Source organism: Anabrus simplex, chromosome 14 (genome assembly GCF_040414725.1).
Source record: "Anabrus simplex isolate iqAnaSimp1 chromosome 14, ASM4041472v1, whole genome shotgun sequence".
In the NCBI taxonomy this organism is placed as follows: Eukaryota; Metazoa; Arthropoda; class Insecta; order Orthoptera; family Tettigoniidae; genus Anabrus; species Anabrus simplex.
The window spans coordinates 65,590,732-65,613,711 of record NC_090278.1 but is presented as its reverse complement, the minus strand read 5'-3'; the positions used below and the strand labels follow the sequence as shown (position 1 = coordinate 65,613,711).

Genomic DNA, 22,980 nt, shown 5'->3' with positions numbered 1-22,980 from the left:
GTTGATTTCCATAGGGAACCTGAAATATTTGTTCCAAGTGAGTAAATTTATAATAGCAATATAGTTGGTCCGCTATTGGACATTATAAATTTTCCAAATAACTCATTCCTGGTTGTCAGCGTTTCACCCCGGTGTGCTAAGTTGAGCTCATCAGTTGGTAAATAGCACACCTACCAAGACGCATGGCTAGTGCATACTGTGGAGATCCCCTAGAGAGTAACGCTCTTTCTCGGGCCGGGAGTAGTGAAAAGAACTGTGTGGTGCGATGAATGAAGAAGATGTGTAGAACGATGAGACAAATTGAATAAGGAGAAAGATGAGGCCTCTTGGCTATGGTGAGAGAAATAATAGAGGATGTGCATGAAGTGTGGAGTTTATATGAGGGTTCCAGGTTGGAGATGGAGGGTTAGGAGGTGAGAGGTTGTAGTGAGATTGCAGAGGGAAGAGGTGAGGAATTGAAGAATTTCTAGCATTGGAGGTGGGTGGGGGAAGAAACTAGGTGGGGGAAGGGGTGGACTGATGGGTGGACTAGGTTGAAAAGAAGGGGCTGGCCAGGGGGCGACGATGAGTATTGTTAGGGGGATGTCGAACACATTGGGGTGGGGAGATTGAGGGCTCCACTTTATGATGGTGGCAAAAGTTGTAAGCTCCGTTATTAATAAGCTATTGTTAATGACAATCTTGCACCTCCTAACCCTCCATCTCCAACCTGGAACCTTCATATAAACTCCACACTTCGTGCACATCCTCTATCATTTCTCTCACTGTAGCCAAGAGGCACATCGTTCTACCCATCTTCTTCTTTCATCACACCACACAGTTCTTTTCACTTCTCCCGGCCCAAGAAAGAGTGTTACTCTCTAGGGAACCTTCACGGTATGCACTAGCCATGCGTCTTGGTAGGTGTGGTATTTACCAACTGATGAGCCCAACTTAGGTCACTGGGCATGCCTTCTGCTTGGAGTTGGTGAAGAATTATGCGATCTAAGAGGGCAGGATCCACTCCACAGAACACGCAGCTATACATGGTGTGATGTATGATGGCGAATGCTTTGATGGTGGATCGGCAACGGCTGCAGCATCATCATGGAAAGATAGTGGAGGCGATGGCGGAGCTGCTGCGGTTGAGTCCAAGGGGGTGTCAGGGAGTTGCTGGGGATGAGATTGTGTGGGAGGTGAGGAAAGAGGGAGGGACAATATCATTATGGGCAAAGGATGACATGCTGTAACTGTAGTAGTGGAAATATGGGAAGTAGGCTAACTTCATATAGGTCATGGTAGTGGTAGTTATGGGGTAAGAGGAAGAGGTGGACGATGTCGGCTGTTGTGAGGTCCTGGGTGGAGGCGCGTTTACTACGGGGAGGAGAGTTGGGTCTGCAGAGAGCTGAGCAAGGATGGGTTGAGGTGTAGGCTCCACTTGGTAGAAACGTTGGTGAATGGTCACTCCGGTGGTGAGGAGGCACTTCCAATTGTCCAAAATGGGCAGGTATTGAAGTATCTGCGATGGTGGTGATGAGGTGTAGCTTTCCAGCAACCGGTAGGCATCGTGGACGGGGACGCCGGCTGAGCGAAGGTGACTGATAATGTTGTCTTCGGAGATGGTGGGACCAACACCGTTGATGATGCAGATGAGCATGGTGATGGGGAGGCTGACTTCCAACAAGGTGTCAGCCTGTGTGCTTCACTGAAGTCAGCGAGGTAGCAGATTTAAAGATGGTAAGCCACCTGGCTGAGAAAAAAAAAAAAAAAGAGGTGTTGCTTCAAGAATTACAGTCCAACTTAGAGAGGCCGATGAAAGACGCCGTGGAGGTCACTGCAAGGGCTACTTGGAGCCACCAGCAGTGCCAATGCACTACGAGAGACTTTGTCTCATTTTCAAAAATTGATGCCTACCTGGCCATCAGATGATAAAGATGTTGATTCCCATAGGGAACCTGAAATATTTGTTCCGAATGAGTAAATTTATAATGCCAATATGCCATTATACATTTTCTAGCTAATTCATTTCTGGTTGCCAGCGTTTCACCCCAGTGTGCTAAGTTGGGCTCATCACTTGGTAAATAGCACACCTACAAAGATGCACATGCAAGATTACAACCATAATTTTACTAACATATCCTTAAGATATTAAACAAAGGCTCCCTACTTGATATAACAGAAAACTGTTTCATATGTTTAGATCAATATTTCAACTAAAACTGTAACCTAAATGACATTTTTGAGAAAACCAACATTCTATTTGTCCTCCAGATTATTATTTTTTGAAATTTTAATTTAATTCATCTAAAATTGATTTTCCATTCAATTCATGGCACCTTTCCTCAGCAATTACTCCTATTCCTTCACCCCTCAACCCTAGCTTAAATTAGCCCCTCCTCTCTTCGCCTCCCTTCCCTGTTTTTCTCTGAACTGTCCCACCCATTTTTTTACCCTCCCTCTTTTATCTTCCTTACTCATACTTCCTGTCACATAAGTTATGCAATACGTCCAACACATCGCAGCGCAGAGTGAGTCACATATTACACATAACATATTATTTTTTCTCACTTTTTCTATTCGTTCTTTCCACTTTTTTCATTACCCTCTTTACTAATTTGTCTTTTATTACTAAAAATATTATTTATTTCACTTATTTCCAAATTGAACTGTGAATCTTCTCCACCTACATCGCAGACATATTTTGACTTTCAAGCGCTACTTTTACCTTCAGTATTTTTAAGGACTTTAATATCTTTGAATGACATCTATGTACCATCTTTTTAGTCCGGCTCCATGGCTAAATGGTTAGTGTGTTGGCCTTTTGTCACAGGGGTTCCGGGTTCGATTCCCAGCAGGGTGAGGAATTTTAACCATAATTGGTTCATTTCACTGGCACAGGGGCTGGGTGTGTGTGTCGTCTACATCATCAGTTCATCCTCACCATGACGTGCAGGTCGCCTGCGGGAGTCAAATCAAAAGACCTGCATCTGACGAGCCGAACTTGTCATCGGACACTCCCAGCACTAAAAGCCATACGCCATTTCATTTCACCATCTTTTGACATCGTTCAGTATGTGTGCGTAAATTGTTTACTTAACACCACTACTACCTTTGATGTCATACAGCTGTTAGAACTTCAGTGGTACACAGCTCTAAAGATTCTTCGGTATCCAGACTGATGATATTTAATTGATCCTTCTACGGCAACTAAATGCATTCATTTATGCATTTTATCCATAATATGAGAGCCTCTGTGGCTCAGGTGGCAGCGCACCAGCCTCTCATTCCTGGGTTCCATGGTTCAAATCCTGGTCGCTCCACGTGAGATTTGTGCTGGACAAAGCGGAGGCAGGACAGGTTTTTCTCCGGGTACTCCAGTTTTCTCTGTCGTATTTCATTCCAGCAACACTCTCCAGTATCATTTCATTTCATCTGTCATTCGTTAATCATCACCCCAGAGGTGTGCGACAGACTTCGGCAGCCGGCACAATTCCTATCCTCGCCGCTAGATGGGGGCTTCATTCATTCCATTCCTGACCCAGTCTAATGACTGGAAACAGGCTATGGATTTTCATTTCATCCATAATCTGAAACTTTTATCACCATTGTGACTTTCCATCATATCAGTTGTGCAATACATCCAACATATCGCAGCGCAAGCTGTCAGAACTTCATCATAATTTATAAGAACGTCATAACAAAAGAATTACAAGTCTCAAGATTCTTTGACATCTAAATTAATCATCTTGAGTTCTTCCTTCAATGACAGCTAAGTGCATTAATTTATGCATTTTGTACATTATCTGAAACGTTTATCACAACTGTGACTTTTTCTTCTTCATCTTTATAGTGTGAAATCCACTATGTTTTTGCAACGTTTTTACTGTTTCTATGGGCTATTTAATACATAGTGCAACTCATGCTTTTGGCTGATGATGACCCTGATAATGGGTCAAAACTAGTACCTTATAAATGTTTTATCTGTAAAGTAACCCACTTTCCTTGAATTTGTATTGAAAAGCTGGAACTATTGTACTTTTAATTTTAATTGTCAACATAATCATAAATTCTGCCAATTCAAGGCTTTCTTTAGACTTAAAAAAATAATGTTGTATTCGCTATCTTGCATTCCATCTGTTATGCATGGAGATAGCTGTCATGAGAGGCGACTAACACGTCACCAGGAGGTCTTAACTTGAGAACGTGGGTTGGTGATTTCGGGGCCCTTGGCTGAGTCCTGGCATTGCTTCCGCTTAACTGTGTCAGGTTCCTGACTTTCATCTATCCTATCTGACCTCCCTTCGTTAAGTCATGTTTGTAGTGGCATGCCACTAAGTCAATCCCAGGACACTGTCGTGTCGTCATGGCATTCAACACCACAAGAAAGTGCCACTGAGACACAAAAACAGTATCTAACACACAAGGAGGATGTGAAGGACATGAAAATTGATTTTGTATAATTATATTTTATGTCAAAAGTTTCTAACCTAAGAACTTCATTATCTTTCAGATTGCATTGTAAATAGAGTTACATTTGTTTCATCGGGGGCTGATGTCATGTCCAACACACCTATGACAGTGTAGATGACACAGCCTTTTGACTTGCTCTCATACTTTAAATACCTCTCACCTCAGTATTTTCACATTCCGAAACATGTCTTGTTTATGTTTTTCTTTACAAATTTCAAATACATTTTTTATTGTCTTCCAATATGTTTATCAATCCAGTCACGGAATGCTGAAACTCTTGTATATACTCCTGGTAGATTCTCACGACCGCAGCCTTCTCCAAATGAAACAATACCTATTAGAGTGTGGTTCAGCAGCATGGGACCACCAGAATCTCCTTGGCAAGCATCCTTGTCACCTGGGAGGAGAATAAAAGCTGATTAAGTAATTTATATGCAAACAGAGCAATTGAAGTGGTTTACCTTCTGCTATTATGAAGGGTTTTCTTTTCTTTCAAAAATGTGATTTCTTGCTGGAAATTAGGTATAGGAAAAATATTAGGTATAAGAAAAATATGAGGGTTGGAACTTTAATATTGGTAACTATTAAATTATAACTGATACAAAAGAAACGCATATTACCAAGTTTTACTGTCCTTCAAAGTAGTCGCCAGCATTGTAGACAACCCATTGCCAGTGATGTAGAAGTCGTCGAATACTTCTAGCAGTGCCTGTTATATTGATAGCTCACATGGAGTGGTCTACTGCCTGACAAATCTCTGGAACAGTTCTGAAGCGAATGCCATGAAGTGGTTCCTTCATCTTAAGAATAAAGTCAAATTCTCAAGGGCTCAAGTACGGACAATAAGGTGGATAGTACAGCAATTCCCAGCTCCACTGACTGAACAAATCATCCACAGCTTGTGCTGTATGTGGTCAATCATTGTCATGCAAAATAATGGGTGGATTCTGCAGGAAGTTTTGCCGCTTCTTTCTCAAAGCTGCTTGCAGGTCGTGTTTCAAAAATGAACATTAATACTGTGCATTCATGGTCTGCAGTAGAGGAACGTAATGCATTAGGATAACACCATGATAGTCGTACATGAGAATAACCATAACTTAAAAACTGCTAGGTTCTGACGAAATTTCGATCTTCGTGGTGACCCATAATTCATTTGTTTGATTGACGTTTTAGTTGTGGGTCGTACGATTTGGCCCATGTCTCATCCAGCATAATGATACAGCATAAGAAAGCCTCTCCTTCATGCTCAGAACACTCCAAGTGGTTATGAGCAAAGTCGTATTGTAACCATTTCTGTCAAATGCAAATCCCATCGTGATGCAATTTTTGTCATGCCCGTTCCTTCAGAATGTGAAGAACAGTCATAAATGCTAATTCGGTGTCTCGGGCCATCTCACAAATCGTATGACATTGATCAGTGTCCAGTAACATGGCAAGAGCACTTCTTCTTCTTCTTCTTCTTCTTCTTCTTCTTCTTCTTCTTCTTCTTCTTCTTCTTCTTCTTCTTCTTCTTCTTCTTCTTCTTCTTCTTCTTCTTCTTCTTCTTCTTCTTCTTCTTCTCTGACACTAGGACGACTTGGCCGACGCATGTCTGCCACATTTTGGCATACCTCGTTGAAGGCTTTTACCCACCATGCCACTGTTCTGTAAGTCAATGCAGATTCCCTACAAGCCCCTTGAAGACCCTTATGACACTATCGTGCTGTACGACCTCTGGCATGTTCAATCTTTATCCAACTGCATTCTTCCTGTTTCAAAAACATTGTGACAGCACTACCTTAGACCACCAGCTAACACGAGGCTGTGTTCCTCCCGGCAGTTTACATGCATGTGATGTGTGAAGGGAGAGTCCATGTGCTCTGAGGAAAGGGAGGTATGATACTTATGTGTGCTATCAGCGACATTATTAGGTTCCGTTGCATGGCATTTCTACAGCAGTGCTGTCGGTATTAATGTTCCAACCTTCATATTTTCTTCTTCCCCTTCTTGAAACGTTTCTGTTTATGCAGGTCGTTCAACCTTCATATAATGTGTGAAATTAACACTTTCTTTTTAACATAGCAATGTATAAAAACTCTTCCAGTTGAGTCCAGACTCCAGTGGGGAAAACAGATGTGTTTAGAAACCAAACTGTACTAAGACAATTATATGGTTATGGATGAGAGTGAAATAATGCAAGATACAAGATTGGATAAGGAGATCAGCAGAAGGGTAAAGTGGGAAATATGTTCTACCAGAATGTAAGGAACTTGGTGTGGAATAGAGAACTTCCTATGAAATGTAAAGAGATAATATACAATATACCCCAGTAGTGATGATGGGGGGGGGGCAGCAAGCAGCAGAAACTTTGCATGTGCTGTGAGGAAGGGTGGCAGGTGTAGGCTATACTTTTTTGCCAAGGTCATGGACACTGAGGTTGATTCATCTGCTTGCCGCATGTATTCACCAGTCTGGCAGTCTCTTTATTGTCTGTTAGTTTGTTAGTGTGTATTCAAATAATACATGATTTTTAATTGTGTAATCATGCCATAGTTCTATTTAATTGTAATGCATGTGTAGTATTATTCCTTTGGTGAAATTTTTAATGTATAGTATTGAATCAAAATCCAAAAAAAACTATTATTACCGCACTTAACTTGGTAAACTGTCAACCTTTACTTTTCTACTGAAATTCACCTAGGGAGCTTCAAAAAACTGAACAAGGTTGTAGTTTTTTTCCGTTTTGATGTGCTCGTGCGCGCACCCACCCTCCCACCCACACACACAACAAAAATCATATGGTCACCCAGGGATACTATCTTGACAGAAATGAATTGAAACATCAATTATTTCCGAAATTAATTATCAATTAAATATTGCAATTACCTAAATTAAATCAAGGAATTTCTTTAGATGTCATACATAAAAGAATCAGTTATAAGTTAAATAAATTGATACTGAGCTCGATAGCTACAGTCGCTTAACTGCGGCCAGTATCCAGTATTCGGGAGATAGTAGGTTCGAACCCCACTGTCGGCAGCCCTGAAGATGGTTTTCTGTAGTTTCCCATTTTCACACCAGGCAAATGCTGGGACTGTACCTCAATTAAGACCACGGACACTTCCTTCCCATTCCTAGCCCTTTCCTGTCCCATCGTTGCCATAAGACCTATCTGTGTCGGTGCAACGTAAAGCAAATGGCAAAAAAAATAAAAAATAAAAAAATAAAAAATTGAAGAATAAAATTCTCGGAACTGGGTAATCTCAGACACTATTGGCCAGGAAGAGACCACGCTATGTTGGACACGGTTTAGCCCGTGAGATGTGGAGGAGTGATATCTGCTAGTATCTCTGTGATCTACGATCGCTATTAGATCATGTTAAACCACGTGTACGTTCCAGACGGGTAAATTAATTGGTATCAATTACAACCTTCTATTCGGATCGCAAGCACCAATTTAGGAAAACTACCCCGTCTCTCCAAGGCGTGATGTCAGTGACCCATCAGTGAGGCCTTCCATCCATAAATATGAGTGAAAGAAGCAAAGCACACTCTCAATCGTATTCTGATCTCAGGCGAAGTGACGTCTCATTCTTATTCCTAAGGAAGTAGTCATGTCGCAGTCACCCTGCTTTCGAGTGAACTTTAAATCCAGCCAGATCTTGTTACGATCTGAACTGACTGTTATTTAAACTGCAAATTCAGGCAGATGGGTAGCTATCATAGAGTGCTAAATAGTATTTCTTTAACTAACGTTGAGTGCAGAAATAGCAAGCAGTGCGATGAACAGTCAGTACAAGCTGTAGTAAACGTTATTAGTCAGTGATTTGAGCCTGTATTGTAGGACGGTGAGATGAGCCACAATAAGTGCCGGAACCATGAACACATCAAGAGTGCAATGAACTAGGCGGCTTGATAACATTTCAGTATTTGTGAAACGCAATGCTAAAAAGAGAGATGTTCCACCTATTCAATACAATGATAAACTGTTGCACAAATTAATGTCACAACATGTTTAATTTGGTTTGGGACCGGTTTCGACACATATCTATGTCATCATCAGCTGATAGAAAAAACATGGCAAGAAGTATACAATTATCAACACACAATAAAACACATTAAAGGATAACTTCATATAGCACTTACTGAGCTCGGTAGCTGCAGTCGCTTAAGTGCGGCCAGTATCCAGTAAATTTAAGATATTACTAATTTTTTTCTTTTCTTTTTTTTTTTCCTTTTTTTTTTTAGGAAAAAAAAATTAGTAATATCTTAAATTGACGTAAATTTCAATACGGACCAAATATGAAATTTGTAACATGTAACTGTATCCAGTATTCGGGAGATAGTAGGTTCGAACCCCACTGTCGGCAGCCCTGAAAATGATTTTCCGTGGTTTCCCATTTTCACACCAGGCAAATGCTGGGGCTGTACCTTAATTAAGGCCACGGCCGCTTCTTTCCCACTCCTAGCCCTTCGCTGTCCCATCGTCGCCATAAGACCTATCTGTGTCGGCACGACGTTAAACAACTAGCAAAAAAAAAAAAAAAGCATATAGCACTTTTCCATGAAGATAATTTTTGTAGAGATCATAAGCAGTGTGATATTTTTGAGCACTCTTGCTGCAGATCTTGAGGTTTAAAAGGATGCAGCATAATTTACAATTGTTGCTAGGCAAGGAATAAAATTGTTGCTAGGTAACGAATAACATGATTTTGTTTTTGGTACATCTAAAGGTGGATAGTGATATATATATATATATATATATATAAACTCCTAGAGTATATTGTAGGATATGAACTTATCAGTATTGATATGGATTTATGAGATTTAAAGAAAAACAAAATAAGTTAGAAATAAAAAATAAAAAACAGTGGAAAAATGGTAAGATAAGTAGTACTATGAGGCTCACCTTGTTTAGCTTGCCGTGAAGTATAAGAGGAAGTAAGAACAGAAATTTGAGCATAGGTAGGGGATAGGATGGGAGGGGGTTAGGGAGTAAGGGGAGCAGTTTAAGGTGGTAGGGACAAGTAGCGCGAGAATGTGTTGTGTTTAACATAGAAGATTGATCGCCTACTTGTCAACTTGAAGCTTTTGAAAACTAAGATAAGGAAGTCAAAAAGGATGTTCAGTTTTTCAAACAAATCATTAAGGTTTTGGTTAGGATTAAAAAATTGATCAAGGTGTATTAAACAATTTTCAGTAATATCAAGGGTATTGATAATTTCAATATCTTGCTCTAACATAGTGAAATGATGTTTTTCATCCTGCATGTGTTGCCCTATTGCTGAAAATTTATTGTATTTTATCATGTTAACGTGTTCTGAATATCTAATTTTGAAGCTGCGTCCTGTTTGTCCAATGTAAGAAGAATCACAGGTATTGCATTTAAAAACGTATACGCCAGTTCTTGAAAATATATTAGTTCTGTTTAACGATTTGGAGTTATAAATCACTTCCATGTTTCTATTGTTAGTTCAAAAGGAAATTTTGGAATTACGGTATGTTTTTTAACCTCAAGATCTGCAGCAAGAGTGCTCAAGAATATCACACTGCTTACGATCTCTCCAAAAATTATCTTCATGAAAAAGTGCTACATAAACATCGATTAATCACTTCTTCAAGAAAGTTTCATAATGTGTTACAGTTATCCTTTAATGTGTTTTATTGTGTGTAGATAATTGTATACTTCTTGCCACATTTTTTCTATCGGCTTATGATGACATAGATATGTGTCGAAACCGGTCCCAAACCAAATTAAACATGTTGTGACATTAATTTGTGCAACAGTTTATCATTGTATTGAATAGATGGAACATCTCTCTGTTTAGCATTGTGATTCTCAGTTCAATATGGATCAATTCTGAAGTTTTTAACTTTAAATTCGTGAAACGCGCCGGGCGATATATTTGACACTACGTCATACGTGTCCCAGTCTTTTGTGTGGGAAAAGACGAAGAATAACCAGTGTAATTAAAATTTGGGTCTTAGGCACCTCAGTGTAATCATGTGTTAAGAGAGTTTTCCATACATGAGTGTTCAATATTAGAACACTGTTTATAATGGCTGATTGCCTCAATGTAATGATGCGTTAAGAAAATTTTCCATGTATAAGTGTGAAATATTAGATCAGTGTTTATAATGGCTGAACACCTCAGTGTAAAGTGTATTTGTGACCTGAAACCAGCCATCCTGCAAGAGTAGACGGATGAGGGCCGAAATGCCACCCAGGATCCAGCTAAATAGATGAGTACTAATCTGTAAATTATTTGGAAATGTTACCGTGAGTAGAAGGGAAACAGTGTCATTTAGATGTGGTTACTTCATGTAACAAATGGATCGCTTCCTGAGTCCATTATTAATTTAGGATAGATGGACGGAGTTAAAATTTGTAACGTAAATAATGGGTCAGATTTTATTGGTGTATTTGTTTGTTGTACATAGTCTACATAAGGTTTGGCGTTAGTATTTTAGTTCATGCATGTATTATAGTGTTAAATGGTTCAAGCTTTTCTCGATATTGATGCAATTGTGTAGTTATTTGTACTGACCCATAGTTTGCTTATTTTCTATCAGTCACTTGATGACAAGTAGTGTGAAATTATTTCGCGTTCTATGGGAAATCCAGTCACATGAAATGTCAGTGTATTTTTTCTTTTTCTGTTTTTGGTTTATTTCTTATTAGGTATTTGTTGGGAAGTTCATGATATAATAATAATGCCTGATGCCGAGATTTTGCTGGTGATTATAAAGGGAGTGAATATTGTCGGGATGTAAAATACGATATGAATTTTAAATGGATAAAATGCTACGATGACTGGGATCGCTAATGACATACTAACATTTCTGAGTGGGTGTTAATTAAGGAGTCAGATTGCTGCTGCTGGTTATAGTAAATGCTAAATAATGGTATAAACTTATTGTTTAAATCACAGTTCTAATGAATTATAAATAATGGTCAAAAGTTTATTGTGCAGTTATAGGTTTAGGACCACGTAGGCCTAATAATTTCATACTCATGATTGTCAGAATGATGAGAATATAAAGTCACACCCCTACGATCATTTGTGGAGACTAACCTCAGAAAGAGATCAAGTGAAGGCGGAAGTTAGGAAGAACATGCAGTTAATGAACCATTTAATTGGAAAAGAAATTTAAAATAAAACAAAATTATTTATTCAATGAAGGAATTCCTGCTTTAAAAAAGGATATTTAATTTGTCCTCCTATTCAATACATACCTCGATCTTTTAGATGGAGTAATATTAATCGAACATGTTTTGGCTCATTTGAGCCATGTTCAGTGAAAAAGGTTAAAGAAATACATAATATTATAGTTAAAAGAATAAGTTAAAACATTAATTATGAATTTTTTAACTTTTTCACTGAAGATGGCTCAAATGAGCCGAAACATGTTTGATTAATATTACTCCACCTAAAAGATGAAGATATGTATTGAATAGGAGGACAAATTAAATTTCCTTTGTAAAGTGAAAACTGTCCATACGGAATTATTTTAACACCTTGTAAAGGAATTTCTAAACAAAATATAAATTGAAAAAGTATTGTATTAAGCCTAAAAAGGTCACTAACAAATCAAAAGGGAATGTGAGTTCCCTGAGTAATAGAAGACTTGCAATTTACATACCCTTGATTAATCCACTGTTACACATAAAGTGGATGACGAGATTAGCAGTAGTCGCATCATTGGCCAATATGCATTCAAGTGTTTCCTACAGGCTGAGGCTCCAGATTAAGCCAGAGAGATTAGCGTACTCTGTTAGGATGTGGTCCACGGTGAATTTGGCACCACAAGAACACACTGGGGGTTCTTCCCTCTTCAGGAAATAAGAGTGTGTAGATAGTCCATGACCTATCCTCAGCGTACACAATACTATGGCCTCCCTCCGTGAAGGCTGGAAAGAGAACCGCCACACGGTAGTTGTCTTCTTAATTGCTCTCAGCTTGTTGGGAGTTTGGATAGCAAGCCACTCCAATTCCCAGGATGCCATGTTTGACAGATCTTTTCCTTTCAAGAAGCCCTGAATGAACTCCAAGAAAAAGGTGTCCACCAGAAACAATCTCCTCAAGAAATTGATTGGATCACAGAGGGAAAGTCATCCTGATACCATCCGAACTTCTGCAATGGTGCTACGTTATTCTGCAGCAGAGTGTGCCTGTCCTGTTTGGTATAGTTCCACTCATGCCAAACAGGTAGATGTAGCTCTCAATAAAACCTGTAGGATTATAAGAGGCTGCTTGAAATCCACCCCTGTTGAATGGCTTTACCACCTCACAGGAATAGCATCACCTCCTATTCGAAGAGGAATAGGTGCCAATAAGGAAATAAATTGGAGCAGGAAAGAACCCATCTTTTGCGTGGGTACAAACCACACCCGCAATGATTGAAATCAAGGAAGAGCTTCCTTAGAGCATCAAAGGAACTTACAACCACCACCAAAAAAGCTAGGCTAAAACTATGGAAGACTACGACCTTCCTTCCCACCGGTTGGAGAAGAATTACGGAAACTTCGCCTTCTGGCCATGAGGAGGAATGGCTGACTTGGAATTCCCTGAATAGATTGAGATTGGGAGAAAGGTTAATTTATCCAGATGGGACTACTCTGATACGAATGATATTCAGTGAGAATGTGGAAAAATCCAGCTGTACAACATCTGCTACAATGCCAACTGTGTCCAGCCTCCTGTACTCAAGAAGACCTTCATTTCTCCACAGAAAATGTACTGGAAGTAACCAAGTTCTGGTCACAAATAAAATAATATTGGAACTGTGCCTTATATGTCCATGTTTCTGACACAAGAATAAATAAATCATATTATTATCACAAAATCAGCACTAAACAAGTTGGCCATGTGGTTAAGGGCACGCAGCTGTGAGCTTGCATTCGAGATATATTAAGTTCGAACCCCACCGTCAGCAGCTCCTGAAAATGGTTTCCAATTGCTTCCCATTTTCACACCAGGCTGTACCTTAATTAAGGCTATGGCTGCTTCCTCCCCACTCATAGCCCTTTCCTATCCCATCGTCGCTATAAGACTCATCTGTATCAGTGCGACGTAAAGCAAAAAAAAAAACAATTAATCACAGTGATACCATTTTTAATGCTTTTTTTTTTTTACCACTGAAATTTTACACATTAATATTATATTTACCACACTACACTGACTGAAATGAAAATTAAAGTAAAGTTTAGGGGTGGACATAGTGATGAGTTTGAAACAGATAGTGGAGAAGAGCAGGTGCACCATGTCACCGACTAGGATCAAAAATTAAGGTTATTGTCTAGCTTTTGCTGATGATATGGCACTAATTTCAAAAGACATCTCTGATGCACAGAAACAGATTGCTGTACTGGAAGAACAGTCAGAAAAAATAGGACTTAAAATCTCATATGAAAAAACTAAATTTATGACAAATATCAAAACTGCTCCACCAAACTTTCCATTGATATGAATAAAGTTGCAAGAGTAAAGGAATTGAAGTACTTAGGTGAATGGATCACTGAAAAATGTCAATGAAAATAAATCAGAAAATGGAAATTGTTTTTTAACATGCACAGAAAATTTATAATTAAAGAATGCTTGTTCTGGAACAGTAAAATTCATCATTACTTAACAGTGGTCAAACCTGAAGCTCTTTATGTTTCATAAACACTCAGTTTACATCATAAAAATTTAAAGGAACAATTAGAGATTAAAGAAAGGAAAATCATGGGAAAAATCTTAGGGCCAAGAATTAAAAATTGAATACATTACCCTAAACCAAACTCAGAAATATACTTTAAAAGTATCTAAACTTACTGATACAGTGAGACTGCGATGAATTCAATTTTTTAGCCATTTGGCAAGAATCAATAACAACAGACTTACTTAGTGAATGTACAAATTTTTGCAAATCAAACGTACGAGATCAAAATTGTATAAGCAAGTAGAGAAAGTCACTGAATTAGGATCACCAAATCTGTAGGAAAAAAATGTAGTTAGGAAAATTGTTCACACAAGGGGATTTGAGGAAGATGAGAAGGAATAAACATGACATACTTGGTCGGAGGAAGAGAAATTCTAGCAATTGATGAATATGAAGAAGTACTGGGTAAGGAGAAAAGCTCAACAAATGTTGATTCTGCGTAGTCCAAAGTGACCTATTTGTGCAGACGATGATTTACCACACAACTCAAAATATTTGAAAAGTGGACAATCTAATCCTAACTATCAGTTCAATCCAATCAAACATTTACATGTCATATTCAGGGACATTGCACAGAAATACAGCGTGCTTCAAATGCAGGTTCTTTTTGCACTGGCAGCATGAGTAGCTGTTTTTACAATACACACACTGCTCTCTTTTATTCCCAGTATCTTCATGCACTTCTTCTTCCTTTGCTGCAGATTCACTATACCATGCTCTTTATGAATGCAGTTTGGAAATATAAAACAGAATAACATGAAGAAAGAACTTGCATGACTGTACAGCTTGGGTCTGACAGGCCCACACAGCAGTAACATATCCCAGAGATCTCATGTAAAAGTGAACACTTCATAGCAAGTCTTGTCATGTTACTAAACTTGTTTATACAGGAATGTAGCAGAAACCACAAGGAACGAACTACTTCTATCTTTAATAAAAAACAAGGAAATAGACACACATGGGTCTCTCAGAACCAGCACGTGCACTGGTGGGTTAAAATTAATGTCTACTGAAAATAAAAAAGTGGAACGTCATGTTAAAACACTGTACATAAAAAGAATTTAACATTTCTTAGGAATTTTTAAAATTAATCTCTTAACCTCCTTGGGCCCATAGTTCAAGTAAAAGTGTTTTGAATAAAATTTTTAGGTTTTCAGGATGCAAGGCATATAGAGTTTATGGAAAATAGTATGACATTGAGTGTGAAGCTAGTTACTGCCCCAGTACCATACGTAACCTAAAGGTCTTTATGTTTATGATGGAAAAGTATGGGATATTTTCTTTGAAACTTTGTTGGTTACTTCAAAACACACTGAAGTTAAACATCAGTTCACTACAATTATACCTCAAAATAAATAGTTTAAAACATTACTTTCGTACAAAGTTATTGCAGATTTAGGTTAGATGAGTTAACACCACATTAAAAGTACACAAACCAAATAAAATATATATTATCTCATAGAAAAGTTTGTAGCAGTTCCAACTGGTGTTCATACAGGGAAACACATGGAACACATGACCCTGCATTTTGGATTGTCATGCCCTGGTAGGCAGTAGCGGGAAGGTTTAACAATCAGAGATTTCCGGCAGATGATCAGCGTTCTTTTTGTGCAGACTGTCAGGATGCAGAGATATTTTTGTCTTCCATTTTCAGGGCACTATTCCAAATGTCATTTTATTTGTATTGTCATCTTCCTTTTCCATCTCAACTTGTAATTGTTAGTTCATTAGTGAGCGTAGCATAGCAGAAAGCCATGACTCAGTTTTTGGGAGATGAAGAGGGGCTGTGCTGAGAATGGTTTTCCATTCTCCTGAACTAAGGCAAATACTGGGATAATTCCAAGCATAGGCCACTGTCGCCAGCACCTTCACCTTCTCCACATATCTCCTACACTGCTCCAAATCTCTCTGGCTTGAGAGTGGGTGTTAACCTCTACGAGGTCCACCGTACCCCTTCAGGGTATGGAATGAAAACTTTTGTAGTTAGTTAGTCAAGTCAATGGTCGTCTTCAGAAAGGTCTGAAATATCAGACATGTTTTCAATAGCAGTTTCCAGAAACGCATTGGAATCGAGGCCTAAAACAACAGAGAAAAAAAAACGTACCATATAAAATATTACATCAATTAATACCCACTGTAATGTATAGGTTACATCATTACAAGATGTTCGTTATGCTTTGCTGATTCATACAATATTATACATGAATTATGTATTTGTGTGATCTTCTAGAATCATTACTATTCTTCTTAGAACATTAGAACTATTATTATAATTGGAAAGGTGTACTTACTTTCACTGCAATGCAAATTCCAGCTATAACCAGTGGACTCCATTTGAACAAGTATGGTGTAATAAATTTCTGAAAATCAGCACAGCCACTGCTGCACTCCCTGAAATGGTATTGGGCTACATTGCTTGGAGACCGAAAGAAAAAATTGGTAACCTATGTAACCTATAGTAAACACGGGGCCCAAGGAGGTTAAAAAAATATCATGCTAAAACACTGCACATAAATTTGGCGATGAGTGCGTGAATCCTCTATTGCATCGTAAGCACCCGTTAGATTGATAAACGTGAAGGGAAGTGTACATTTTCATGCAGTTTGAAGTTGAAGAATGTGTATTGTTGAATAGAATGGGGTTAAAACATATTCAAATGCTTCACTTCTTAGCAAATCCTTAAAAATTAGTACTTTCTTGTTGGAGAGAAATTTGTAACGATCCTTCCCTCTTCCATCCTCTTACTTACTTACTTACTTATTTGGTCCTCTTCTACCTTGCAGTATTGAGGTTTTCCGGAGGGTCCTCCAGCTAGTGCTGTCTTGGGCTAGGTCCTTCTCTCTCCTCCACTTTCCCTCCACCCCTGGCTTCTACAGCTGCTTTCACGTCTTCTTCCCATGTTCTTGTGGGTTTTCTGCGTGGTCTTGCTCCTTGCATTCTGGCATCCAAAGGTTGTTTAGCCATTCTGGGTGTCATCCATCCTTTGGATATTTCCAAGCCACCGTAACTGGCTCTGTTCAATTTTCTCGACCACAGGTGAGACTTCAAGACTAGCTGTGATGGTCTGGTTCCAGATTCTATCCCTTCTCGCTTTCCCCTCTATTTTGTGGAGATATCTTATTTCTGATGGCTGAATTCTACTCTGGTGTTTGCTGGTCAATATCTAAGTTTCACAGTCGTAGAGCAAAGCAGGGAGATATTTCACTTTGTATACGTGAAGTTTCGTGGATTTAGTCGCAGATGGGTGGTTAAGAAAATTTCTCTTCAGTGCATTGAAGTGTTGCCCTGAGGCTTTGGATTGAGCTACGATTTTGCCATCCATTCTACCATCTTGCTGCACTGTAGCTCCAAGATATTTAAAATGTGTGGTCTGCTCCAATACTGTACCCTCCTTCAGTGTGATCTGATGTGGGTTAGGCTGTCGTGACATCATCATGGTCTGAGTCTTTCTGGCATTGATTCTCATTCACCTCTTGTCCAGCTGTCCTTCCCAGTTTAACAAGTTCTTTTGCAGGTTTCTTCCTGAGTCTCCCAGTAGTAATATGTCATCAGCGAAGGCACAATAGGTGATATAAACTGCCATCAGATAAGCTTGAATTTCTGCACGTGCTCATTACATGATTTGATAAAGTCATCCATTAGGATAATGAAGAGAAGTGGGCTGAGGAGGCATCCTTGTTTAAGTCCCACTTAAGTCTCAAACTCTGAAGACTCTACGTTGCATGTGCGCACATAAATCTTACATTTCCTGTACAGGCTTTGAATTGCTGTAATTCATTGTTCATTAACAATTTTTTGTTTTAGTGCCTTCCAAATTTCATCCCTCGGAATGGTGCAGAGCCTTTCTCTAAGTTGATGAAGGCCAGGTGTGCCTCATCAGTTTTTTGCTGTCCATCCTCTTAACATGACCAGACCATCTAAGTTTATTCCTCTCCATTCTGTCGTAAAGTTTTTCCACTCCGATTTCCTTCCTGACATCCTCATTTCTTACTCTGTCCTTTCTTGTCTTACGTATCATACTTATTAAAAATTTCATTTCACTGGATTGGATTTTATTCTCCTGCCTTTCTGTCAGTGTCCAGGTCTCCACTGCTTATGTCAGTTTGGGCAGCAGTACATTTTATACAGAGTGTCCCAAGAAAACACTATTAACGCTTAGTATGTTGTGTGCATGAAGGCAAATTGATCAGTTTTCAAGAAGGAACAAATATCCAGAAATACAAGGCTTGGATGCTGTAGCGTTTCAAAGTGTGAGATGGGTGTGCATTTCACATGTCGTCAATAAACCCATTGAGCTCATTATAAACGATGTTCGAACTATGAACCTCCGACATCATTGCAGAGCCTCATTCACATAACCCATAAAAACATCATCACGTGGTTGGTTCATTCCCATCCCTCGGGAGTGGGCGGGCCACCAGCTCAACCAAGGAGCTCTTTGGCCGTTCGAAAAGAAAAGTAGAGAAGTAGAGAGGATTAAAGAGGGTATGTATGGTACATACCGTATAGGGAATAATTTAAGAGTAGACTCAGGGGCAGCGGAACAACAAGGCGGGACCCAGGGGAGATCCGCAAAGCACCCCGCCAGAGCAAGGCCCTCGCGAACACCAGAAAAAGTACAGCAAGGAAGGTAGTCGTTACGATGTATCTCGGGCGCGTACATATAGGAACTTTATTACAGAAATGTACAAGAGGTTTTACAAATATGGAGCGGCAGAAGGTAATGAGTACTGTGGAAAGGGAGAGGGAGGGACAGGGTAGGATTGTAAGAGGAAGTAATATAGAGTGGTAGACAGGTTAGTGACAGATGTGGCCAGTAGGCGGAGGAGGTCCAGTATCGGAAGAGACGGAAGGGGAACAGGTATGTAGGAAGTAGGGACCGGAGGTTGTTGCAGGGGCGGGGTGGGTGGCAGAGCAAGTGGGGAGCGAGAAGAAGCGGCTGGAGGAGGAGAATAGGCAGGAGAGGGTTGCGAAGAGGTGGGGGGTCGGACGTGCCGCGGCGGGGAGCGAGAGGGCTCCACTCGATGGGTTCTGCCGCGAAAGTGAACTCCACAGGTAATGAGATGGTCGACATCGGCGACGGAAGAGAGTTGGAGGCGGACCATGAAGGTCGGACCATCTGCGTTGAAGATCCGAAAAACCTTGCTGACGGGAACGCCCTCCAGTTGCAGTTCTTGGAGAATGTCGTGGTCGGTGATAACAGGATCTATCCCACGGACGACACAGCTCAGTGATGAAGACTGTTGACGTGGTGGTGTAGAGATACGTTCAGGGTCGACGGTGGCATCCGTGAGAGGGGGCAGCTGGGAAGATGTTAGGGGTGTTGAGAGGGTGGTGGTGGTGGTGGTCATGATAGGAGTTGGATGGCTATATGTGACAGAGGAAACAGATGTTCGTGTAGTATGGACGACAGTGGTGGTAGTGGCAGGGGTAGTGGTAGGAAGAGTGGTAGTAAGAGAAGTTACGGGAAGTTGAGAGACAGGGAGGGGAGTAGCATAAGGGGACACGAATTTGATGGGAAAGTTAGGGTCGGAGGCCAATTGATGCAAAAGATGGTCCGGCGGAGTAAGTGTTTTATGCCGTTTATTGAAGAGATAGAGGAGGCCCGAGGCGCGAAGAGCCTCGGCTTCCTGTGCATCCGTTAGAAAAGCCACTACATCCGGAGAAGGCTGGCCAGACAAGGCATCTTGTAGGCGGAAGACGACGTTAATCCGAACACTGTGGTTGACAAGGTCCCGGCGAATAGCAGCGGGAGTATGAACAGTGTCCACGTTCTTGATGAGCAAGGAGCAATCTGCTATGGTGAGGGGAGGCGACAGCCAACGAGGCGTCTGCCCGTTGAATTCTTCTTGGGCCGACTGAGAATGCGAGATGAGCGCCACCCAGCCGAAAAAATCGTGGACAACAACAGAGTATGAGGGATGACACATAACCCAATACGTTCAGTTGTCATAAAAGAATTTCAATCGCTCCATAGATTCGAGCAATAAGGTCCTCCGCTGACATTTCATGAGTGTCATACACCATACTCTTTATACTACCTATGTGGAACTGTCTGGCTTCTCTTAGTCGTCTCCCAATGGCCACAAATGTGGAATGATGTGAGGTACTGTCCGCACACTTTATCTTGATGCATTTGTGTACGGGGTGAGGAGTAAGGAGCGAGCTGTCCCGGTATCGATAGTGCTGCCTGGTGCTGCCAACTGAATGAAAATGAAATCTGAATTGAATCGAGAATATGATCGATCGATATGAAATTTCTAAACCGTTATCATCTTAAGCCAACAACTATGTCACATACACATTATATAACATTATAAAACATATCTCTCGATGCGACTCTTGTTCCTAGCATGAATTCTATACTTTGACTTTGATGTGTAAACAACAACAGTAAAAGTACGTAAAGTTTACGCCAGATGTCGCACAACGATGCTTAAGCGATTCATAGTTTGTGTTTCAAAGGTTGCCAGTATGAATCTCGAAGATCGCCGAGGTCGACCGATTCAGCACTAGGATGTAAATGCACCAAGATAAAGTGTGCGGATAGTACATGTGTTTGGAAAACGTTTCGCACACAATCTTGCAGCAGCTCTACCATTGCAATTCGCTTTGCAACCAAGAATGAGTTAGCTGGAAAATTTATAATGTCCAATAATGGACCATTATAATGGTATTATAAATTTACTCATTCGGGACAAATATTTTAGGTTCCCTATGGGAATCAACATCTACATCATTTGATGGCCAGGTAGGCATCAATTTTTGAAAATGAGACATAGCTCTCATAGTGCATTGGCACTGCTGGTGGCTTCAATTAGCCTATGCAGTGGCCTCCACGGTATGCACTAGCCTTGCGTCTTGGGTGGTGTGCTAAGTCCCAACTGATGAGCCTAACTTAGCACACGAGGGTGAAACGCAGGCAACCAAGAATGAGTTAGCTGGAAAATTTATAATGTCCAATAACGGACCATTATATTGGTATTATAAATTTACTCATTCAGGACAAATATTTTAGGTTCCCTATGGGAATCAACATCTACATCATTTGATGGCCAGGCAGGCATCAATTTTTGAAAATGAGACATAGCTCTCATAGTGCATTGGCACTGCTGGTGGCTTCAATTAGCCTATGCAGTGGCCTCCATGGTATGCACTAGCCTTGCGTCTTGGGTGGTGTGCTAAGTCCCAACTGACGAGCCTAACTTAGCACACGAGGGTGAAACACAGGCAACCAAGAATGAGTTAGCTGGAAAATTTATAATGTCCAATAACGGACCATTATATTGGTATTATAAATTTACTCATTCGGGACAAATATTTTAGGTTCCCTATGGGAATCAACATCTACATCATTTGATGGCCAGGCAGGCATCAATTTTTGAAAATGAGACATAGCTCTCATAGTGCATTGGCACTGCTGGTGGCTTCAATTAGCCTATGCAGTGGCCTCCACGGTATGCACTAGCCTTGCGTCTTGGGTGGTGTGCTAAGTCCCAACTGACGAGCCTAACTTAGCACACGAGGGTGAAACGCAGGCAACCAAGAATGAGTTAGCTGGAAAATTTATGTCTAATAACGGACCATTATATTGGTATTATAAATTTACTCATTCGGGACAAATATTTTAGGTTCCCTATGGGAATCAACATCTACATCATTTGATGGCCAGGCAGGCATCAATTTTTGAAAATGAGACATAGCTCTCATAGTGCATTGGCACTGCTGGTGGCTTCAATTAGCCTATGCAGTGGCCTCCACGGTATGCACTAGCCTTGCGTCTTGGGTGGTGTGCTAAGTCCCAACTGACGAGCCTAATTTAGCACACGAGGGCGAAACGCAGGCAACCAAGAATGAGTTAGCTGGAAAATTTATAATGTCCAATAACGGACCATTATATTGGTATTATAAATTTACTCATTCGGGACAAATATTTTAGGTTCGCTATGGGAATCAACATCTACATCATTCGATAGCCAGGCAGGCATCAATTTTTGAAAATGAGACATAGCTCTCATAGTGCATTGGCACTGCTGGTGGCTTCAATTAGCCTATGCAGTGGCCTCCATGGTATGCACTAGCCTTGCATCTTGGGTGGTGTGCTAAGTCCCAACTGACGAGCCTAACTTAGCACACGAGGGTGAAACGCAGGCAACCAAGAATGAGTTAGCTGGAAAATTTATAATGTCCAATAACGGACCATTATATTGGTATTGCAAGCACCATGTCAGTCATTTCTGAAGCTGTGTATTGGTGCATGTTGCACTGCTATTAACAACGTTACTGTACTGGCAGTCTACAGTACACAAGCAATGCAGTAGAATGCATATTCTAAGGATTGTGTGGAGGAATGTAGCGCCTGCGGAGGAATGTTATTACACTGAAGTCGTCCATCCGCAGTACACGGATGGCTAAAGGGTTGCATACCTTCCATATTAAGATATCAAATCGGAACAAACTGTCACATCCATCCTCAGATTTCGATGCTGTCCAGCGCCCAAAACATGCATTTCCAGACAGGGGCTCCTTCTTGAAAATTGATCAGTCTGCCATCCCAAACAACATACTAAGTCTTGTCGGTGTTTTTTTGGGACAACATTGAGATCACCTCTGTACACTTCACTGGTACTTCCTTCCTCCACACCAGATTTCTCACACTCTGGTAGAATCCATTTCCCTGTTGAATCCTTTTACTGATCTCCATGTCCAGTCCTGCACGACCGACCGACCGACCGACCGGTCAGTCAGTCAGTCAGTCAGTCAGTCAGTCAGTCAATCCTGATTTGCATTTAGGGCAGTCACCCAGGTGGCAGATTCCCTATCTGTTGTTTTCCTAGCCTTTTCTTA

General features: G+C 40.4%; 1 protein-coding gene across 1 annotated transcript in view; it reads right to left on the bottom strand.

Annotated features, from left to right (window-relative positions):
* Positions 1-4,479: 4,479 nt before the first annotated feature.
* The window catches only part of LOC136885527 (trypsin-7), a 101,004-nt gene continuing 82,503 nt past the window's right edge, over positions 4,480-22,980 (bottom strand). The window contains exon 7 of the mRNA XM_067158125.2: positions 4,480-4,846. Coding sequence (XP_067014226.1) covers positions 4,677-4,846 — 170 coding nt within the window. The 3' untranslated portion in view covers positions 4,480-4,676. The remainder of the gene's footprint in view (positions 4,847-22,980) is intronic.